This window comes from Agelaius tricolor, unplaced genomic scaffold, assembly GCF_023055355.1.
Source record: "Agelaius tricolor isolate 1412-34295 unplaced genomic scaffold, bAgeTri1.0.p SCAF_34, whole genome shotgun sequence".
Lineage (NCBI taxonomy): Eukaryota > Metazoa > Chordata > Aves > Passeriformes > Icteridae > Agelaius > Agelaius tricolor.
Window position 1 is genome coordinate 1012701 of NW_027269294.1, and position 22794 is coordinate 1035494.

The following is a 22794-nucleotide window of genomic DNA, read 5'->3' on the forward strand; positions in this document are numbered from 1 at the left end:
TTGATATTTGGACATGTCTCACTGTCCTTCAGTTATCAGAAATTGTAAGGGAATTCAAGACTACCAACCGACTGCTATTAACTGGAACTCCACTTCAGAACAATTTTATTTACATGATTTTACATACAACATTTTACATACAAAATTACATGAACTCTGGGCACTTCTCAACTTCCTTTTGCCAGATGTCTTTAACTCAGCTGAAGTAAGTCTTTTGTTTCTGAATCAAATTAATTTTGCTGGTTTTCCCAATTTGAAAGTAGACCTGGATATGTATAGTTAGTGGTGTCAGTTACTGATAAGTGATAGATTGAGTTGGAAATGTTTGTTATAAAGCTTTTCATAAAATAGGCCAAATAAGGTCATTTGTTCTTTTACTTCCTGGCCATATGAGAGTTGTATTTGTTCACCATTGTGATGCTATTGTACCTTGAAAGGAAGCCTCTTATAAACCAATGATTTTGTTGATACAGGATTTTGATTCGTGATTTGATACCAACAACTGTCTAGGGGATCAAAAACTGGTGGAGCGCCTTCCTATGGTGAGTCCTTTTGCCTTTTATACAAGGGTTACATTTACCTAAGTTAAATCCCAAACAGTTCTTCTAATACTTCTTATGATAGACTATTAGGATGAGAGAGATTATTCCACAACTTTTCAGTCAAGCAAAATTAAGTCCAAGGACACAGAACCATGTCAAAGATCATTTTGACCTAATCTTTGAGTCTTTCAAATAAAGCACATGTATATCCTATGTATAGCAAATAATTTCTCCATATAGGTTGCTTTTTTTTTTTCAGATTGTCTAACACTAGATCATGTATCTGTGATAGAGAATATCTGCTCTTTGATTCATCCATTGACCTGATCAGTGTTTCAGTTTCCAAAATGCATTTAATGGTGAACCTCTTTCAGGTGCTACGACCATTCCTTCTCCGTCGCATCAAGGCTGATGTGGAGAAAAGCTTGCCTCCAAAGAAGGAAGTTAAAATTTATGTGGGCCTCAGCAAAATGCAGCGAGAATGGTAATTAATGCATGTGCTTGACTGGGCTGTGGTTCAGGCTCAGAAGGAATGTGCTGTCTGTGACTTGGAGGTTGTGTAGAACTCAATTTATTCTCTCTGGTATACTCCCAGTTTATTCCTGTTTCTTTCTGACACTGCTATGACAGAACCATGCATGTCAGGGAGATTTACCTGATTAAATGAAGAGAAGGGTGAGCTTTAGACAGTATTTGTAGCCTAAAGACTTATGAAAACTTGCTTAACTTCTTGCTTAAAGGAGAGGAGGTTCAGGAGGAACCTTTTTGCTCTGCACGACTCCTGGATGGGAGGGTGCAGCCGAGGGGGTCATCAGCCTCTTCTCCCAGGCAACAGAACAAGAAGAAATGGCCTCAAACTACACCAAGGGAGGTTCAGGTCAAGCATCAGGAGGAATCTCTTAATGGAAAGGGTTGTCAAGCATTGGAATAGACTGCTCAGACAGGTGGTGGATTCACCATCTCTGGAGGTATTGAGGAAACAGCTGGATGTGGCACCCAGTGGATGGTGGTGTTTAGCCTAAGGTTGGAACTGATGATCTCAGAGTTCTCTTGCAACCCAATCGATTCTGTGAGTCTGTGCTACATTTCTGACTTGCCCAGAGGCAAAAGAATGACACCCAAACCATGTCCCATGGCTGCCATGATGCTGAGGGCAGGTTCTGTCTCCCACAGGCTTTTCCTGGCTTACATGTATTCAAACCTTTCCTCCTCCTCCCTCTGCACCAGTAAAAGATGCAGCTTGTAAGTCATCCCCCAGCTTCATTTTAGAGTGAACAGAAGGGTTTTTTTCTTTCCGTGCTGTAGGTATACCCGAATCCTGATGAAGGATATAGATATCCTGAACTCAGCTGGGAAGCTGGACAAGATGAGACTGCTGAACATCCTGATGCAGCTGCGGAAATGCTGCAATCACCCGTACCTCTTTGATGGAGCAGAGCCTGGCCCACCTTACACAACAGACATGCATTTGGTCACTAACAGTGGCAAAATGGTACTTCTAGACAAATTGCTGCCTAAGTTGAAAGAACAAGGTATGCATCTCCTTTCTGGGGTTTTGAGAGTTTTTTGGTTCAGTAATATTTTTGTGTATTCTGAGCAAAACCCAGTGGACTTTAGCCAGGATTACTGTTGGTTTCTAGTATGATACCAGCTTGGATCAATAGTCCATTATGGCTTTTTGTGTTGAAGTGTTTTGATTTCTTTTTTTTTCCCACTTTTTCATCGCAGCTAAGTTCACACCATAAAAACATCATTTGATTGGGGCTTTAGATTTTCTTTCATAGTTTTCTTAGCTATCTGAAATATAATTATGTAGTATTTTAGCCACGCCTTTGATTTGCCATGAAGGACCATTTCAGATTCAGAGTCCTCATACATAGCTCAAGTCAAATCCTGTGTGAAATGTTGGTCTTTCTTGCTGGATGTGATTTTGAACAGTACCTGAGGTTTTTCTGTGTATTCTATAAACACTCAGACATGGGGGAACTCTTGAGTTGTTTTAAAGTTATTTGAGCTTTGAAATGGATTACTGTAAAAGTCACTTGCAACAGAGTTTTTGACACTGGAATAAATTTTTAGCTCACTATTTTTTGAGTATGCTTACAGTAGTAACTTTGCTAAAGAAGTTGGATGTAGGTTTGTGAGTGGGGACACTTTGCAGGAAAACAAAACCACGTCCAAACCTCAACCTTCTGTAGTATAGAAGTAAACTGTACTTTGTATCTAGGTATCATCCAAGCAGCTGTGACTGTATAACTCAAGACTGAAAACCAAGCAATTCAGTGGTTACTGTGCTTTTTTGATCTTGGTTTCTTCCTGATATCAGGTTTATTGATGAGGTGTTGTAATTAATACTGGACTGGTCTCCAATCAAATTAGCATCTTAAACAAGAGAGTTCAGTATTAACCCTTGAGTCCAAAGGACAAAAGGAAGTAGAAACTTTGTTATATCCTGTGTTTTACTTAAATTTCTCCAGTAGACTGGAAATGGCTGAGTGTATATGCATAAAGTACTGAACCTTTTCTTTTTTTTTTTTTTATTTAAGTTGTTCTTGGCAGTAAACTGACAAGTACTTAAGAAGAATTCACTTTATTTCTAGAGATCTTAAATCCAAAACAATCAAATACTTCAAAATTTTATTATTTATACTTGATAATGTTTTTATATTTGTGTTACCATCTTACTCTGCCATGTCTGGGAACTTTTCCTTGGGGAGTACAACACAAAATGAAAAGGAGAAGCCAGCCATTAATTAGACAGTGACATATCAGGGTAAGACAAACGTGTCCTATGGCATGGATGTGCTGTGGCAGCAGCAGCTGCAGCCCTGCATTGTAGTTTGGGTCTGAAATTCAAACGACTTTTCTTCTTAGTACATGGAATTGCCCTCCTTCCTTTTCTGGTAGTGCAGACTTGGAGAGTTTGTTTAATCTTACATTTTGGTGAAAGCATAAGAAACCTTTTTACCCAAACAGGCTCAAGGGTTCTAATCTTCAGGCAGATGACAAGAGTTCTAGATATTTTGGAAGATTACTGTATGTGGAGAAATTACGAATATTGCAGACTGGATGGACAAACTCCTCACAATGAGCGACAGGTATTTACAACTTCAGGGATTGTATTTATGTAAAAATACTACTTGTAAAACATTTTGTTTAACTGATACATTCTTTTCATTGATTTAGGCTTCCATTAATGCATTCAATGATCCTGACAGCTCAAAATTTGTGTTCATGTTGAGTACACGAGCAGGAGGTCTTGGAATCGATCTGGCTACTGCTGATGTTGTAATTCTCTATGATTCAGACTGGAATCCACAAGTAGATCTCCAGGCTATGGTAAGATTCCAGATGGAAATTATGGGGTTTTGTTTTTCTTTTTCTCACAGTACTTTGCTAGAAATGTGTACTTCCAAAATAAATTGGTATTTTCCCATTTTAGCACAGGAGCAGGATTTGTAAGACTAATTTTCAGTTCAAGTGCAGCTTCCACTGTGTGGAACCATTAGTCCTCAGTCACATTTGGGTTATACAGTGTTTTATGTAGTGGGAAATGCTGGGTGTGTGCTACACCTCATAGTATTGTTTAATGCAAATAGCCTACTTGAGTAAGTAAAAATGAATTAAATCTAGGTTGTTAATCCCAAAACTATAAAGCTGTTGTGGGGAGTGGAGGTGAATGTGTTTTCACTGTTTTTCCTGCGATCTTGAAAATGAGATAAAGAAGAGTTGAATTAAAGTTTTCAAAAACTGCTTTTATGGTGATGGTAATGAAAGGATCTCATTTTAGTAACTATCCTTAGGGGTTTTTTTAAGTAGATGTGGATGCATCTCCATCCTGGATACATGTCAAGGACATTAGTGACCACCTAAGAAAGCAAAGCTATCTAAAAACTGCCAGTGGATTTTTGGATTTTTGGTTGGTTTTTTTTTGGTTGTTTTTTTTTTTTTGACAAATGAGGCCTTTCAGAGACAAGTCTTGGAAATGTCTTAAATTATTTCAGTTAACCTGTGGGTCTCAAGTACTCTAGCAAAAATTACTTCAAAAGAATGATGGAACTGGTGTCTAATAGCTCAAATGAGGCAGTACCAGCTACCACTACAGGTGTGTGTTGAGAATACTGATTCTCACAGTGGTTCGTGTTTCACTAGTCAGGAGAGGCAGGGTTATTGTATTTTTCTTGAACTATTCATGGCACTACTGAAGGATTTTGAGAAAGGCAGCTTTTGGTCAGCAGAGAGATGATTTCTTCATGCTTTGATTCTACAGAAGGTTGCTTAAGGTCAGAAGCATCCAAATCTTCTCCTCTGTGTGATTTAATGAAAAACCCCAAATCCTGCTGTTTTTTAGCTATGACACATAGAGACACACTCACTGTCAGTGTTATTGAAAAAAAAACCCCAAACCTGCAATGTAGATAAAAATGTAGTATCTTGGGTAGCCATGGATAGCTGTAAACATTTTAGTAACCTGTGCTGTTCTGTTTTGTAGATTTGTGTGCTGTAAATAATGAAGATCTTAAACCTCATTATGTAGTCATGCTGGAAGGCAAGTGCTGACTTTTTTGTTACTGTTTTGGGCAGGATCGAGCGCACAGAATTGGGCAGACCAAGACTGTCCGTGTGTTCAGGTTTATTACAGACAATACCGTGGAGGAAAGGATAGTGGAGCGTGCAGAAATGAAACTGCGCCTGGATTCCATAGTCATCCAGCAAGGCAAGTATTATATGAAGGCACTTCGGATCTAGGATGAAATTCCCTTCTTCTCCCATTGTAAATCATGGTGCAATCAGCCAGTAAGAACCAGTGGGAGTGTTGCTTTTGCCTCATCTGAACTCTGAAGGGAGTTCATGTGCAAAGGCCTCATCCACTTGGAAATTTGTTTTACTGTAGGAGTAGGCATTTCCTCACTAACTTTTTGCTTACCTGCCTGGTGGGATATAGTCAGATTTGACTTTTTAAAGCACTCAGTTTCTTCTTTCACTTTAAATTTAAATGAATGCCTTTCCTTTTTCTAATAGACAGAGAAAAGTAAGGTAACCTTAGTTGACTTGCTTGGAATCAGTAATATGTAGTTTGTATGTGGAAATATAAGGGGGAGAAAATCCTGTATTGCTCCTTCCATAACATAAACTCTTTAGTGAGTTGCTATCCTCAAGCATTTTTATCTTTAGGAAGATTGGTGGATCAAAACCTGAATAAACTTGGAAAGGATGAAATGCTGCAAATGATCAGACATGGAGCAACACACGTGTTTGCTTCAAAGGATAGTGAGATTACAGATGAAGATATTGATCACATTTTGGAAAGAGGGGCAAAGAAGGTGAGAAGGTTTGTAAAGGGGAAGCTCACCTGTAGATTTGAATGTGATGGCAAGATAGTGAGTCTCTGGATGATAACTTGGTTCCAAGCTGGAGAGAAAAGGGGTTTTTGCTGTAGAGGGTTTTTGTGTTACTCAATCGTGTCTGTTTTTTCTGATGTTGTCAATAAGATGTTTTATAGTCAAGTACCTTCTAGAATGGCTCCTCTTCTTTCTGGCAATGGGATGTTTTAAAATGAAGTACCTTTCAGAGTGGCTCCTTTCTGGAATGAGGTGTTTAATAATGACGTGCCTTCCAAAATGGCTCCCGTTCTATCTGGGAATGAGATGTTAAATAATGAAGTACCATCCAAATGGCTACTATTCTTTTCTGTATCCCCTGTCCAAGACTGCGGAAATGAACGAAAAACTTTCAAAGATGGGTGAAAGCTCCCTTAGGAATTTTACTATGGATACTGAATCTAGCGTGTATAATTTTGAAGGGGAAGACTACAGAGAAAAACAGAAGGTAATGTTTTAAGTTTCTTTTGGAGGAATGCACTGAATTGCATGTTTTAGTCATACTTATTTAAGAGGTATTGGGTAAAATACAGTGAAATCTATGAAAATAGTTTAAATAACACTTATAACACTTATAATGAAGTAGATGTAGATCTAATTTTACATAAAACTTGTAGCTGGTCTCATGATCTTGCAAGACTTAATTTTTGGTTTTGGGGGTGATGGGTTTTGTTTTTATAGTTGGCATTTACAGAGTGGATTGAACCACCTAAAAGAGAAAGAAAAGCCAATTATGCTGTGGATGCTTACTTCAGAGAGGCTCTTCGAGTCAGTGAACCAAAAGCACCCAAGGTGAGTTGACTAATCAAAAGAAATAAATTTTTTCAATATGTATGGTAAATGGCTGAAGCTCTAAGCAACAAATAGGTCTTGAGTCATAAAAACTGCTCTGTTCACTTTTATAAAGTGGAGGGACTATCTAAATTTAGAAAAAATTTCCAAAAGACTTGAGACAAACTTCTGTGAGAAAAAATAAGAACAGTATGAAACTTGTAAGACGTTAGGGAGGCTAAGATCAAGTTTTTTCTAGTTCTTATTTAAGCAGCTGTAAATTTTCCTGTGGAAGATTAATGCTTTAAACACGTGTGACTTTTTCACCAGCCACCTCCTCCCAAAAGACCTCTCTTCCCCTTCTCTCACTGCTCTTTTACTTTTAGAATTCTTTGTGGTGGTTGGTGTGTCTTGCATGGTGTGACTTTTTTCCCCCCAAGTTAAGACAGTGCATTTTTGTAACAATAATGCTTTTTGTTTGCTCATAAACTTAAATTACTTCTTACAAGCAAGCAGATTCTGGATGTGAAAGGGAGCAAATGCAAGCTTTGTGTTTCAGGCTCCACGGCCTCCAAAACAGCCAAATGTACAGGACTTCCAGTTCTTTCCTCCTCGCCTGTTTGAACTGTTGGAAAAAGAGATTCTCTACGACAGGAAAACAATTGGTTACAAGGTAACTGAAGAATTTCCTTGACCAGAGGGCTGGAGCACCTCTCTTAGGAGGAAAGGCTGAGAGTTGGGATTGTTCAGTCTGGAGAAGCAAAGGCTCTGGAGCAACCAAATTGCAGCCTTTCAGTACCTAGAGGGGGCTTGCGGGAAAGCTGAAAAGGGACTTTTTACAAGGGAGCAGCTTTAAACTGACAGAGGGCAGGTTTGGGTTGGATATTGGAAGGAAATTCTTCACTGTGAGTGTGGTGAGGCACTGGCACAATTTGCCCAGAGAAGCTGTGGATGACCCACATTCCACTTGCTTGGAAGTGTTCAAGGCCACGTTGGACGAGCCTTTGAGCATCCTTGTCTAAGCAGAAGGTGGCCCTGCCCATAGCAGGGGCTTGGAAAAGAGGTGATCTTTAAGGTCCAGTCCCTTCTGTGTTATTCTCTAAATTCTTGCAATGGAACAGTTTAATGCAACAGTAGGAGAATAAGTACTTTTCCAGCCTTTCACAGTAATTTAAATGAAATAAAATCATGTTCAGCTGTCGAAGCTATTAGGTTATATTAACAAAAAGGTGACAATTAGTAATTATCTGTGAAAAATTAATTCAGTTTTACAAAGTGCAAAACCTTTCAGGTACCTCGTAATCCTGATCTCCCAAATGCAGCCCAAGCACAAAAGGAAGAGCAGCTTAAGATTGATGAGGCTGAACCTCTTAATGATGAAGAACTAGAAGAAAAAGAGAAACTTCTAACCCGGGTATTGTCGGTTCTTCAGTGAGACTGAAATCAGCCAAAGCTTGTTTTGTGTTTCACAGCATTATGGGAGCATTTCTTGGTCACTGATCGGCATGTGCCGTAGTTAACACATCTGCACAGTTTGGTTCAGACTGAAAAGAGTTTCCAGCATTAGGTTTGTCATAGGCCTATGTCATAGGATATCTTTGAGGAATGTGCACCAAGGATTCTCCTGAATCCTAGTCTGGCATTCACTATAGACTGTGATGTCTTTCCATGAAACCTTGCAGAATGGCTGCAGAGCTGGGTGTGCTGCATTCCACATGATTTAATGCACATATTCTGCCTCAGTTTCACACCCTTATGGAAGTGAATCCTGGGGTCTGAACAGTCAGTTTTCCTAAACCACATCTGGTAGTGGATAGTTCCCCTCACTAAAAGAGGGTGTGAGCTGAATAAGTATATAATTAGGAAGCCTGTATATTTAAATAATTTAAAACCAGGTGAATGCTTGATATGCCTTATTTGGATATTTTATTTACACGTTGTATTTTGGCAGGGGATCGGAATTACAGGACAGGATTTCTTGCTTGCGTAGTAATGAGCTGGAACTGCTCACTGTGGAGACACCAGAATCACAGAGGTCAGGAATCAGTACAGTCCAGTCAGCTGTGGCTAAATCACAACATGGCTGGCAGAACTTGCTACTTCCCACTACTTGTAAAAGCTACTGGTAATATGAAATGAACCTACTTTAGCTCATGACTTCAGCAGTGCTACTTGTGTCTCTGCTGAAAATCACCATCACAAGGTGGCTTTAGTCCTTCTGAGGGAGAGTGACCATGCAGCGGTCACTGCAATGATGCAATGGCTGAGGGTGTCTGTGAGGCACTTGGGGGGCCTTTTTGACAAAACAAAAGCCATTACACTACTTTCACTTGAGCAATTTTTTTTTCTTAGAAAGTAATCCCACAGAGAGACTATTAGGAGGAGGGATTAATTTTTCAGCTGAAAACTTACCAGAAATTACTAGGTAAATAAAGAACTAGTGCTAGTCATTTTGCAGTATTTAAATAGAGAGACTACAGTGACTGCAGTATAAAAAGAGTTCTACTAAATTAAACTGCAGAGAAAGAAAAGGTTTAACACTGTGGAATGATGGAAGTGTTACAGGCAATTTCAAGAAACCAGTTGAATCAAATTTGGAGATGGACAAATCCTGAACCTCTGTGCAATGTTTCCTCTTGATTGCTGTATAGGGCTTCACTAACTGGAATAAGAGAGATTTCAACCAGTTCCTCAAAGCCAATGAGAAGTGGGGCCGTGATGACATTGAAAATATAGCACGAGAAGTCGAAAGAAAAACCCCAGAGGAAGTCATTGAGTATTCAGGTAACTTAATTCTGTACTCAGCTCTGAGAGTATCTAACTCTGCTTGGCTCATTTGAACTGCCTGAGAACATGGTAACATCCTACTGCTGAGAATTTCTTACACTGCTGTTCTAAGATTTTTGGGGTAGAATTATATTGATGTATTTTGGATCTGCTGCTCTGTCTTTTACCATCATTACCGCCTGCACAACTAAGGCTGTACTAAAATGCACACCTAAACTCCTGCTGAGCCACTTCACTGTATCCTGAATCTAACTGGGTAGCACTGTCTTCAGTTCTTGTTAATTTTTGCAAAGGGAAATGCTGAGAAACACTGCTTAGCTGAAGAGATTTCCCTTTTCCTTGTATTCATTAATGAGAAGTTAACCTTTACCTCCTCCTCGAGAGCAGAACTCAGTAAATACATCACGATTGAACCTACAGCCACCACTGGTAACCCGAGTCTTAACCTCGCATTAGAAGAGATTTTTTTCCACTGTAGTGTAGCTGCAAAGTCCTGGCATTACATTTCTAAAGGTACAGAGCAAGTTGAAAATGTGCAAAAATCTTGTACAAAAACCCCTTATTTAAACACCTAATGGTCTTTCAGGCACTTGCTTGTCTTTGGGCACTCAGTTGCCCTCTTGCTTCTATTGATAAAACTGTATTCTGTTACATCTGTTTTCATTTGAAGAAGCTTTGTTTCCTTTGAGGAGACTGACACACAAAAGTCTTACTGGCCTGTATTGTACCTCACTTAAACTGAAGATTCCTATATCTACCCTCTTCAAAACAGCATTTGTACTACTGCAGCACATGGTAGCTGGAAGGGAAGGTTTCTTACCAGCTCAAGGCATGTCTGTTGTTACACAGCAGTAAGCTCTGGTAAAAGGAAGGAACAGCTAACATCCTTTTTTTAAGGTTAAACCCCTGACTTTTACAATGCATGATAAGATACTAAGAAGTTGTTCTTTTCTTAGCTGTGTTCTGGGAAAGATGCAATGAACTCCAAGACATAGAGAAGATCATGGCTCAGATTGAAAGAGGAGAAGCTAGAATTCAGAGACGACTCAGCATAAAAAAGGCTCTCGATACAAAGGTGGGTTTGCTCAGTTTCTTTTTTTTTTTCCTGGTGCCAGTGAGGGGAGATGCATGACCCCTGTCTGACCAGTGCTGCTGATGTATGAAGACATCTTGGGCATGACATTGGTCTCTTTGCATAACACTCAGCAATTTCTTCCTATGGCTTTTCCATCCCATGGAAGTGCTGTGATGACACCCTTAGCTATGGTCTACCCTGGTGTTTGTAAAAGTCTTCTGTATTACAGCACACAGTTCAGAGCGCTGTGTAACTCCACATAGTACAGGCCTTGGGGAGGAGCACAGTTCCTTCTGGACACGTGGAACTGAAATTAAGAGAGAGAGAGAGAGAGAAATGGAGAGAGGGGGATGGAGAGAGGGAGAAATGGGGGAGATAAAGGGATGGAGAGGGATAGAGAGAGGGAGAGAGAGAAATGGAGGAAGAGAAGGGAGAGAGGTAGGTGGGTAGAGCAATAGGGGGGAGAGAAACATAGGAAAACAGGTGGAGAGAATTGGAGTAAAGTAGAAACAGGTAGAGATGGCAGAAGACAGAGGGAGTTAGAAACATCAGATTAGAGAGCACTTAAAAAAGACTGATCCAACAGTCTTGGGGAAGGATGGGAGATAGACCTTTTAACATTTCTGCTTTTGTCTCTTTCTGTGGTGCATCATATCCATCCCTTCCATAGCTGAACCAGTGGGTCTGGACTTTCTGACAGGAATTCAACAGAAAGCTTTTTCAATCTTTTGTCCCCCTAGAAGCAGCCCAAGTTTTTGGGGCAATCTGTCTCAAAACAATTCTGTCAAATTTCCTTTTAGTTCTCGATGCTGCTCAGGCCCATCAGACTGACACAAAACCCCCTCAGTCATGTCCCCAGCCCCGGTGGAACGGCCGAGCTCTCTGAACTCCAGCCTTGCACTGTCCCACCGTAATTACATTGCAATTGTAGATAGAATTGTGGCAGGTTCTGGGCCACTGGCTCGGAATCCTCCTGAATCCTCAGGGCTGACCACGGCATTTGTCTGTACTTTCCTGTCCCTGGGGCTGATCACTCCGTGCTTCCCAAGGGACGGAGCGCTCGCTCTGCACGGCTCCTTGGAGCTGAGGGTGCCTGCCCACACTGAGAGATGGGTGAGTGAGCGACGCCGTAATGTTCAGGTGGGTTCGGCTTATCTAGTTCGGTCGGGCTTATCTAGTTTGGTTGGGCTGAACGCGGTTCCGTCGCGTTCCGTTCAGTTCACCTCAGCTAAGCTCGGATGGATTCGGCAAATCGCGGCCAGAGTCGGCCGTTCGGGTAGGCTCGGCAGTTGTCGGCCGCACTCGGCTGTTGTCGACCACACTCGGCTGTCGTCGGCCACACTCGGCTGTTGTCGGCTCCACTCGGCCACACTCGGCTGTCGTCGGCTCCACTCGGCCACACTCGGCTGTCCCCGGCCCTACCTGACTCTGCTCCGCGCTGCAATGGCGGCCGCTGGCAGGGCCCCCCTCCCCAGCCTGAGCCCCGGGAGGGGACAGAGCGCTGGGACAGCCGCCTCAGCCCGGCTCACCCTGTCCCTGCCCGCCCCCGCGTCCCCCGGAGCGCGCCCTGCAGCGCAGAACGCGGCCTTTGGGCCAGGAGCGGGGACAATGCCCTCGGCTCGGCAGCAGCGCCGGGAGGCAGCGGGCGGTGCCCTCAGGTGAGCGGCCGGAGGGGAGGGAGCTGGGCCGGGGGCACCGGGGCCGGGGGCACCCACAGGGGGCCGGGGCTGCTTTGGGCGCTGCTGCGTGGGACCCGCTGCGGGTGGCACGGCTCTGTCCCGGGCCTTGCGGCTCTCTGGGATCGTGTGCCGTGGAATGAAGGTGGGGCTCGTCCCAGCTGCGGGAACAGCGTTTTATTGGGTGAGAAACAGAGTTCACTCTCTAGAATTTTTACACGTTTGTTAAGGGATAAAAGGCAGCGCTGGGGTGCTTGGCTGTTTGCCAGGAGCACCCGGTTCCCTTAAACCGTGTTCTCTAGATTCTGTTCCATTGCAGTGGGGTGTGCATATTCATTAGAGTTTATACATATTCCAAGAGTCCTTTTCAGTTTAGATGTTCTTTTGCTTGGTTGGAACCTTCGTGCCATCTTGTGGATTAAACCAATATACTTTATTTCTTCCTGTGGTGCCATCCTGTTTTATTTTCACTCCCTCGTTATTTGATAACGAGGGTCAGTAAATTTTTCCTTTTTTTTTTCAGTGCTCTGGTTTCTGTTTCTGTTATCTTGTGTTTCAGATAAGATTGTCCCCAGCTGTGGGAAATCACCTCATTATCTGACACCATTTTCTGAGTTCCTTACGTGTAAAAGCATTTGAACATTTCACAGTCTCTATTATAGTCTATTATAGTATTACAGTCTAAAATAGTATCTGTTACAGTGCTGTTTATGAAAGCTGTGCAGTGCATACACGAACTGACAGATGATCCTTGATCCAGAGCAGTAGTTACAGACTGTCCCCTCTCGGGAGTTTTGTGCTCAATAACACCGTGCCAGAGCTCAGACATAAATGGCAAGGGCAAGAACTGCATTTGTTCTGTTCCATTCTGGGCTGGGCTGAGCTCTGTTTGCCGGGAAGCAGCGGGATGGGTGTCCCTGTGCCCACCCCCCTGGGTCCCAGAGAGAAGCTGCTCCTGTGGCTGCAGCTGAGGGGCACTGGGAAACCTGAACGGTCCTGATGGAAACCGATGCCAAACCGGGTTTGGTTGGGTTTGGGACTTGCCATTTTCCCCTGATCCGTGGGTTTTGCCTTAGGAAACAGGAACTGGGCACCAGGACATTTTGTTAGCCTAGAAGGGAGGAGTTGGTTTGTATTTATTTCCTGAGGCACCTGGATCGATTTGGGTCTCAGTTGGCACCCGAGAGCCTCCTCTGTGTCCTGGGTGGGGTGGTGGCTACCAAAGGGGTAAAAGGTGGAGCAGGAGGGTGGGTGGAGAGGAGAGCAGTGGCTCTGTGGGGATTTGCATCTGGAAAGGGCCCTCAGTTTCCTGGCGGGAGTCCTGGAATCAGAGCTGAGAGTGGCTGAGCAGTGAGGATCGTGCAGCTGCAGCGCCGAGAGTGCAGAGGCTGCAGTGGGCGTTGTCTGCTCGCTCTCCTGATGTCCCATCTCTAATGCTGGGCTGGCACCCAGGCACCTCCCAGGGCTGCACAGCCTCAGGGCAGGGGTGGTTTGTAAATGTTTTAAATGCTGCAGCAGCTCCCTCAGGCTGGATGAGTGTGAGGATATCCAGCTCTGCCTTCGGGCTTGGAGCACGGCAAGGGTGCAGGGCTCACGGTCAGTCTTGTTTAAACACTTGTAATAGCAAAACATTTTAAAGCAGAGACTGTGAGGCAATAACAAAGGCGAGTGTGTGGCAAGGATAGGTCCGAGGTGTCTTTATTAAAGATCCACACTGCTGGATGTTGTGTCAGAGCCCTCTGGGGACAGAAGGTGTCCCCAGAGCTTCATGAAGCCCTTGTTTCCTGCTGGCAGGGCAGGGGGTGAGCCCAGCCTCGGGGGCTGTGTGGCTCCTCCTGCCTGGAGCAGGGACAGCCCGTGGGGCTGAGCCCCAGAGGTTCAGTTGCTGGAGCAGGTGGGGATCTCTTTGTGCCTGGGAATTGTCGCTGCTGCGTTCCTGTCCCAGCTGCAGGGTTCCCTCAGAGCCCGTGCCCTGCAGCAGCACTGGGAGCTCCTGGGCTGGGCAGGGAGCAGCTCTGGCCTGGGGCTCTCAGTGCCATCAGTGCCCATGGAAAGCCAGCTGGGTTTGTTCTGCTGCCATCGGCCTCTCTGCTGTGCCAGCCTCGGTGCCAGGGCACAGAGCTGTGGGAAGGCTCCATCCCATCTGTGCCAAGCGCTGCCAGCGCTTCCAGCAGCGCTGCTGGGGCACCAAGGGCTGCCTTTGGAGCCTGGCTGGCACAGAGGGTGACACACTCTGCCCTGCAGCACCCAGCTGCATCCCACAGCTGCACAGTTCAGCCAGCAGGGAGCAGAGTCAGCTCTGGGCCCAAACCAGGTTTTGTCCCCCAGAGAGCCCCTGAGCTTCCTGAGGCAGCACACAGATGTGCCCTGGCCTTTGGGGCTCATGGTGAGGGCTGCCAGGGCATTGTGATAAGGCTGAGCTGGAGCTTTCTTAGAAAAGCCATCAGCTGTAAGGAGAATCTCTGGCAAACAGGTGGCTGGGCACTGGCTGGGAGCAGGTCCTGGCCTTTTCTCTTCTTTTCTTTAAGCTGTTCTTAAGAGGAGCCCAAAACTGCAAAATGGAAAGGAAGGGGGCTGTGGGGGTGAAAGTTGCTTTGCATTTTTTGAAGTGTTGCTGTGGATTTTGGTGTGTCAAGTGGCACTACCAAAACAGCATTGGAATAACCAAACTTCAGGACTCTGCGCTTAATTCCTTGAATGTGTTTGTGTGGGTGCAGGAAATGCCAAATGCCAAAGCAATTCCATGTCTGTAACTTCAAGTGCAACATCTTTAAAAGCAAGTGCTCAGTGTGGGCTTTCCATGTGGGTGCAAATGGCCCAAGGCCTTTCTTGTGTCCCAAAAGCAAAAACCCTTTCCCTGGGAGGTTTTGGAGGGGATTCTCTTTGGGATTTCTTGTGGTGCAGCATCCCGGGTGTCCCTTCCTTTGTGCCAAGTCCAATGGCAAAGGATGGAATGGCTGCCACGTGGGCTCTGGGATAAAAATGGTTCTGTTCAAATGAGGCAGAGAATGCAAGATGAAAAATGAGCATCCTTTCATTGTCTGAAATAGTCAGGAATAAAAGTGCTGGCAAAGGACACGTTTGTGTTTGAATTGGTGTCACCTCTCCTGGGTAAAACCCCATAGTGAGCCAGCAGAGCAGAGCTAGGAGAGCTGGGATCCTTGGACTTCCACAGTGGACTTAATTTTCTTTTCTCCTCTCTTTCAGGGCAGGAAAAATCATCCAACTCCTGCCACGTTTGCCCGAAGCTTTGGTGTTGGAGCAGCCAAAGGCAAGAGGCTTCAGCAGCAGGGCTCTGCGCTGGAGGGCTCTGGTCCTGCCCACGCTGTGGGGTGAGTCAGAGGGACACAGGGCTCCCCTTTTCCTCTCTGCTGGCATGAGCTGCCATGGCAATGCCATTGCTGCCAGCCCAGCCCCAGCTGTGCCTGCTGGAGAAGGGCAGAGGTGCAGAGGCAGTGCCAGAGTTCCCTGGGGCTGCTGGAGCTGTGGTGCTGGCTGTGCCCTGAGGGCAGCTTGGGCATTGTCTGTGCAGCCCGGCTGCTCTGGGCCTTCCTTGGGGAGCTCTCAGTGCATGCCCAGCTCTGCCAGGGCTGGCAGCCGCTGCAGGGCTGGGTGACAGCCTCTGCTGGGGCTGGGGGCAGGCACGGCCCTGGCACAGGGGCAGGGGCAGGGCTGGCAGCATTTGGGAGCCGTGGGAGCAGAGTGAGGGGTGGTGCTGGGCACAGGGGTCAGCCTGTGCTCGTGTCAGCACAGCCCTGCAGGGCCCTGGCATCTGGGAGCAGCTCCAGCTCTCCTGGGGCCCAGGGATGGGCTCTGAGGGACTGGCTTTGCCTGTGCCTTTCCAGGGCAGCAGGAACAAGGGCAATGTGGTGCCAGAGCTGGGGCCCATCAGGCTGTATTTCCCTCTGGGAAAGCAGAACAGACTCTGGGCTGAGCTGAGTTTCCTGCAAGGGCTCAGAATCCAGGGAAAAGGGAGTTCAGGAATTGCATCTGCTGCTGGGAACATTGCCTTAGGCTTGCTCAGTTTGTGTCTGTGAGCAGTGGGCTCTGGGCTGGAGAGGAGCTGTTGGCAGCAAAAGATGGAGTCCATGCTCTGCAGGGATGTGCAGGGAAGGACTGAGTGGGAGGGAAGGGCAGTATTTAGAAATGAGATCAGCATTTCTCCCAGAACTGGGCTGCAGCAGTGATGGGGGTGGTTGGCTTTGCTCTGGGCCTTGTTATTCCTTGTGCAATTTGCAAATTCTGCTGCATGATTTCCTGTCCAGTATCTCTCTAACAAAAACTGACAGAAATTGAGGTTTAGGAGTAGAGCTGAGGCCCATTCACTGCACAATCTTGCCAAGGCTGGAGGACTGGGATGATGGCTGCTCTCAGCAAAGGCCACTTCTCAATGCTGTGTCAGATTTGCCTCAGTGCTGGGCAGGAAAGGTGAGGGTTTGGATCAGGAATTGTGCAAACAAGGCCTGGGTGTGGTTGATTTGTTTTGTTTTTCAGTGAGCCAGGGCTGGCACAGGGAATGGTGCAGGTGCTGCTCTGGCACCAGAGCTGCTGCCCTTTGGAGCCATGTTCAAGGTGTGACCATAGAACACTTTGGGGGCTGTTTTCAGCACTCTGGGTTTCAGAACTGCTGTCCCCAGCCTGTTGCCAGCCCTGGGACATCTGCTCTGCTTCCAGGCTGTCCTTGCTGGAGCAGCCTGGTCCCTGCCGTGCCCAAGCCCTGAGACACTGAGGGAGCCCTGTGCCCAGGGGCCTTTGGCACCTTGTCAGGAAGGTGGCAGCAGCCCCGGGAGCAGGCTGGAGGTGAGAACTGGGTGTTGGGAGCTGAGGAGTGCTCATCTGGGCTGGGGGGAAGGGGCAGGAGTTTCCATGCCCCTGGAGCTTTCCTGCTGGCATGGGGCAGCACAGGGAGCAGCATTCATTGTGCCCCTCCCACGGGCAGTGCTGGCCTGGGTGTCTGTGCTGTGCCACCAGAGCGTGGCACTTGGCTGCTGTCACTGCTGTCACTGCCAGCCCAGCTGGGGGCTGTGCCCTCCTGCCAGCCCCAGCCAGGAGCTCCAGGGGTGCCTCTGGGCCCTGCTGGGAGCGTTTGCTGGGAATGTGCCCCATCCCTGGGAGCGTCCCTTTGTCCCTGGGCTGCCAGCCAGAGCTTTGGGCTGCTCAGGCTCAGGCTGGGATTGCCAAAGGCACCGAGAGGGAGCAGCACAGGGAGGGTGCTCAGAGAGGGGCTGGCAGAGCCCAGCTGGCAGGCTGGGCTGGCTGCTGCAGGTGGGGCTGTGTGCACTGCAGGCAGGGAATGTCCCCTTCCCTCAGCAGCCCTGCAGATCCCAAGGGCTCCCAGAGCAGGATTTTATTCCTTACCTCCCTTTGTGGAGATTGATTCTCCACATTGCCATGAGCAATTCTTGGATTTCTCTAGGAGCAAACCTCCCAGCAGAGCCAGATTGCAGCGGAGGCCAGAGCTGTGTTTGGAGCAGGGAGTGCTGAGAGCTGCGTCTGCCTGTGCTGCCCCAGCCTGAGCACAGGCACAGGGAACAGCCTGGGCAAAGGGATTGGGGCAGTGGCTGATGCCCAGGGAGAAGAACACAAACCCACAGCCCTTCAGCCTGACAGTCCCCTCCACCCAGAGCTCAGCACACATCCTCACAGGGAAGCCCAGCAGCTGAAGGGAAAAAAAACCCACAGAAGAAAAAGGTGATTTATTGTGCTGTAAAGTTCTTTCAAGTTGTTATTAAAGCCCAACCAACATTTGCTCTTGCTTTTGGTTGGGTGAATAACGAGCAGTGGGCACAGGTGATGCCATTCATGTGGCTGAAAACCTGGTGTGATCTAGAGGGGATCCAAGAACTGTTTGTGTAGGGCAATGGAGTGTGAGGGGATGTCAGGGGCAGTGAGGTGGCATTTTGGAGGGAATTGCTGAGGTCATTGAAGGGAGACCAGCAGACAATTTCCCTGGGAAATCCCAGGCCCCTCGGGCCCACAGCCAGGACTCTCCAGGGCTGAGGGGGCAGCACTGGAGACTCCCTGTGGCCTCCTTCCTTGGCAGCAGCCAGCAGGGAAGGGAGAAGAGGATCCCTGTGGGATGAGACTGCAGAGAGCGAGCAGAGGAGCAGCCTCGGGCTGGAGAAAGGCCAAGGGACCAACACGGTGGCACCAGGGCACCTGTGAGGAACAGAATGGACACTTGGAGGCCACATGGAGGTGAGGAGTGCATGGTTTGGGCAAAATGTCAGTGAATCTCCAGAGAGATAAGGAGGGGATATTTAGGAGGGAAACGCTGAGGTGAGGAGTTCACCCAGCCTGGCACAAGGTGTGTTTGCACAGGCTGGGGCCAGAGGTGGGGGTCAACCCAAAGCCAGCCCTGCTCAGCCTCTAAATCCCAGGATAAGATGTACAGGCTGCCCACTGAGGGATTAAAAATACATAAAACTGAAACCAAGAGCATTCATGAGATTCTTGGGAATCCCATTAACTTGTTGGCAGAGCTCTTGACACAGTTTGGAGCTTTGATGACAAGAATGCATTTCTTTATTTGGATTATTCACTGTGTGGGATAGGGGGTTTGTTTGGATTTTAAGGCCCTCATGGTGGCCCTGACACTGCTCAGGAGCTGGTAGAGAAGCAGAGTCAGAGCTCCTGGCAGGCACAGGGTGTTTTCCCCCATAGTGGATTGTGGAGCAATTGTCTGGGACCCGGATTGTCCCTCTGGGTGATGCCACTTGCTGTGGTTTGTATCATTCCATCCATTTAATTCCCAAAACTTCTCAGCCCAGGGGTTGGAGCTGACAGGGCAGGACAAAGATTGTTCTCTGTGTGGTGCCCAGATTTGGGGTTCCCTGTCAGCTGTGCCAGTTCTGATGAATTCTACCCATAGCCCCAAATTCCCTGCTCCATTCCCGCTGCAGTAACCTCCCAGTGCCCCATGGAGTGTGGGCATTCCCATGCAGAGCTGCTGCCTTGGACAGCAGCTGTGTCAGGAGCCAGCAGAGCTTCCAAGGAAGCTCAGCAGCACAGGGCCAAGGCCAGGGTTCTATTCCATAGAAGTGGCTGTTGAGAACCCTCAGCCCAATGGTGTCCCTGGGCTCACTGGCCAGAGCTGCCTGGAATGGAGCCCATTTCACCCCCCTGAGCTCCAGGATGGAGAAGATCCAGTGGATGGTTTAGAGCAGGAGAAGGCAGTGGCCAGATATGCTCCCAGCCTGAGCTGAGGCAGCCCCTGTGCCCAGGGGGGGACATTTCTCCCTGCAGAAGCTCAGCTCCTTTCAGAGCCTCAGCAGGGGCCTCTACAAATTCTTTTCTCTCAGGAAAGGGATGCACAGCTTTGTCTTCAGCACACCTCCAGTGGCACCTACCTGGGAAAGCTTTCCATCACTTCTGCACTTCCAGCTGGATCCCTGAAAAACTCCGAACTCCATCCCACTGATTTTCAGGTACCTCTGAGGGCTGTTGCCTGGGATTGAACATCTGTGGGGGAAGATGGCCTTGGCTTTGATGCTGCTGATGGCCGATGGCCTCAGGCTGGGGAGGAGGGAAGGGATTTGGGGTGGCTGGGCCACAGCTGGCAGCTGTGTGGGAGCTCTGAGCCGGGAGTTGCTGCTGAGCCCCTCTGCAAAGGGCCCGTGCCTCCATTCCCAGCAATGCCAGCTGCTCCTTGGGGTCCTGCTGGGCTGCTGGTGGTCTCTGTCCGGGCTGAAGCATTTCCAGGGGCCTGCTCAGAGCAGCCCCTGGCCCAGGAGCCACGGTGCAGGCACAGCTCCTCCCCTGCAGATGCCAAAGACACGAGGTGCTGCTGCCTTTCAGGAGCTCCTGGCCTCCTCCTGCCCTGCGCTCCCAGCCAGCTGGGACACAGCCAGGGAACACCAAGGAGCATGGCTGGCAGCCAGCAGGAGACACCGAGGCCCCTGGGCCAGAAAAACAGCCCTGGCCTCAGCAGCCAGCATGGTTTGGAGCTGGCAACACTCACCTGCAGGCAACGCCCCCCGGCACTCTCCAGAAGAGCTTTGGCCACGGAGCAAGGTAACCCTCAGGGCTTGTCTTGTTGGCTTCTTCCTGGGGAAACAAAGGGACATTGTGGGAGCACATTTACAGCTGCTGGGGAAATCCTGGCAAGGGCAGAACAATCAGGGCTATGGGGAAGAGTTTGGTGCTGCCATGTTGAGTGCCAGCCAGTTCTGCCCCACAGCCATTGCAGGAGCTGCTGTGCAAAGCAGCAGTAGCAGAAGGGAAGGAGCTGCATTTGCAGAGGAGTTCTCTTAGTGGCAGCACTCATTGCCATCCCACACAGGGCCTTTGGAACAGCCCTGGGATTGGCCCAGGTGTTTGGAGCAGGGTGCTGAGAAGGCCAAAATTCTGGGTTTGATGCACAGCTGGGCCAGTCACTTCTCAGCATTTGACTTGATGATTCTCACGGCTCTGGAAATAAAGAACAAATCGTTTGCACTGGTTTTTTAACCCATGGGGTTTTTCCTAGCGTTTCCCTGGGGCTCCAGTCCCACCCCAGGCACAATGGCAGCGGGAGCAGCAACGCCTCGGCCCCAGCGGCCGTCCCAGAGCGGCTGCTCGTGGCTGGGAAGCTGCAGCCCCCAGCAGGGGCTGCGGGCACGGAGCAGGGGCTGCGGGCGCTGGGGCTCGTAGGGGAGCGCGGCGCTCGTGGCGTTACCGGGCCGGGGGGGGCGGCGCCGTGTCCGCCAGGGGGCGCCCCGCGGGGCGGGCGGCGGCGCTGAGCGAGCGGCGATGCCCATGGGGTCCCGGGGCCGGTACGGGCGGTCTCGGTGTCCTTCCCGCTGCCAGCCGCGATCCAGAGGCTGCTCCGGGGAAGCGTCGTCCTCCTGGCGGCCATGGCAGCGGCACGGCACCGGCTCCCTGCCGCCGCAGCCGGAGCGTGCCTGGAGCCCCGGCGAGACCCAGCCCCGCACTGGCCGCAACCGGAGCGGCAGCGCCTGTCCCGGAGCGGCTTTTCCCGACCGCAGCGATAGTGGTCCCGATCCCAGCCCCAATCCTACCTCGATTCTCTGGCCTTGGCACCCATACCCTGCCCGCCGAGAAAGAAGCAGCTCGGCCCAGCTTCCACAAGAAATAGCGGCAGGACCAGGATACGAATTCCCAGGCCTAAATCCCCATCCCCGTCCCGCTCCCAGCCGAGCACCGTGGACCCCGCGCAGCACCAGCAGCAGCCCCCGATCCGGATCTCCGCACAGCGCTCCGACCGACGCTCCCGCCGCCTCCCGGAATGAGCATCCCGCGCAGAAAATGGGACAGGCGCCGATCCGCCGGGATTTATGGGCGGGCGGGGGGCGGGGGGGAGGCGGGGCCCTGGGGGCGGGGCCGGCACAGGTGCGAGGGGCGGGGCCGGCACAGGTGTGAGGGAGCCCAGTGCGGCTGCGTGGGGCGGGGCCTTGGGGGATTTAAGGCGCGGGGAGGTCACAGCGGAGCCATTTGCTCCTCGGCGTTGGGTGAGGGAGGTTGCTGCCGGCCGGGGCCCTATATTTCTTTTTCTCTGCGTTTCTTTTCTCCTGCGTTTCTGTTGTGTTGTATTTCTGTGTATTTCTCCTCTCTACCCTCCCTTCCACCCCTCCCCCACCCCCTACACCCTCCCCCCCCCCAAACCCCCCCCCTCCCTCTCCCCCCTAGCCCTCCCCTCCCTCCCCCCCTACGGCCGCCCCTCTCTCGTTCTCTACCCCACCTACCCTACCCTACTTTCCCATCCTCTGCCTTCCCTCCCCAGCCGGACTCCCCCCTGAGCCCGCTCCCAGCTCCCCCTTCCCCCCCACCAGTCGCTCCCCACCCGCCCTCAATCCCGCTCCTTCCTCCAGCCTGCCTTCCCCCCAGCCCCGTCCTCTGCTGTCCTGCACACCCCGATCTCTCCCCACCTTCTTCTCCGTTCCCCTGTTCTTGTTTTCCATTCCCCACTCTCCTCCTTTTCTCGCAGCCGCGGGGCTCGGGGTGCCGGGCAAGAATAAAGCCCTGAGGGCCGGAGCCCGGCTCCCCCGGCCTCGCCGGGGTCCCCACACGGGGCCGGAGCCGCTCTGCGGGTCCCCCCATTGCAGTCCAACACACCGCCCGACACCGCCGGGGCTCCGGCTTTCCCAACATCACACTGGGGGGGTCCTGGGGTGGGGGGCCCGAGTTACAGGGGCCCCCTCATTAGGAGGGGGTCCCAGGGGGGAGGGGGGTTTAGGAGGGGCCCCCTCGTTAGGAGGGGGTCCCAGGGGGGAGGGGGGGGTCAGGAGGGGCCCCCTCATTAGGAGGGGGTCCCAGGGGGGAGGGGGGTTAGGAGGGGCCCCCTCCGGAGGAGGGGGTCCCTGGAGGGGGGTGGGGGAGGGCCCCCTCCGGAGGAGGGGGTCCAGGGGAGGGGGCGGGGTCTGGGGGGCGTAATCCCCCTCCAGGCTCCGCCCCCTTCCCCGGACCCCCTCCTCCGGACGGGGTCCCACCCCGGCCCCCTCCAGGGACCCCCTCCTCCGGACCGGGGCCCGGGGGGAGGGTGGGGCGGGCGGGGACAGCACGGCAGGGGACGGTCGTGTGTCTGCCAATTTTTTTTTTTTTACGTGTGTTGACGCTGCAGAGTG

At 49.7% G+C, this 22794-nt stretch overlaps 1 protein-coding gene and 1 long non-coding RNA gene across 2 annotated transcripts; one reads left to right on the plus strand and one right to left on the minus strand.

Moving 5' to 3' along the window:
* Positions 1–473: 473 nt before the first annotated feature.
* On the plus strand, positions 474–10890 carry LOC139602490 (SWI/SNF-related matrix-associated actin-dependent regulator of chromatin subfamily A member 5-like). Its single transcript, XM_071452379.1, has 13 exons — positions 474–542; positions 917–1026; positions 1848–2074; positions 3519–3640; positions 3729–3881; positions 5127–5263; positions 5722–5866; positions 6252–6371; positions 6605–6715; positions 7254–7367; positions 7986–8108; positions 9346–9478; positions 10438–10890. Exons 1-13 carry the CDS (start codon positions 540–542, stop codon positions 10611–10613), a joined length of 1674 nt encoding a protein of 557 aa, XP_071308480.1. The 5' UTR covers positions 474–539; the 3' UTR covers positions 10614–10890.
* Positions 10891–18726: 7836 nt separating this feature from the next.
* Positions 18727–19670, minus strand: LOC139602559 (uncharacterized). The gene is made up of 2 exons (XR_011683298.1): positions 19582–19670; positions 18727–19011 (listed from the first exon to the last, which is right to left on the minus strand). It is a non-coding gene; the product is annotated as an uncharacterized lncRNA (long non-coding RNA).
* Positions 19671–22794: the final 3124 nt, after the last annotated feature.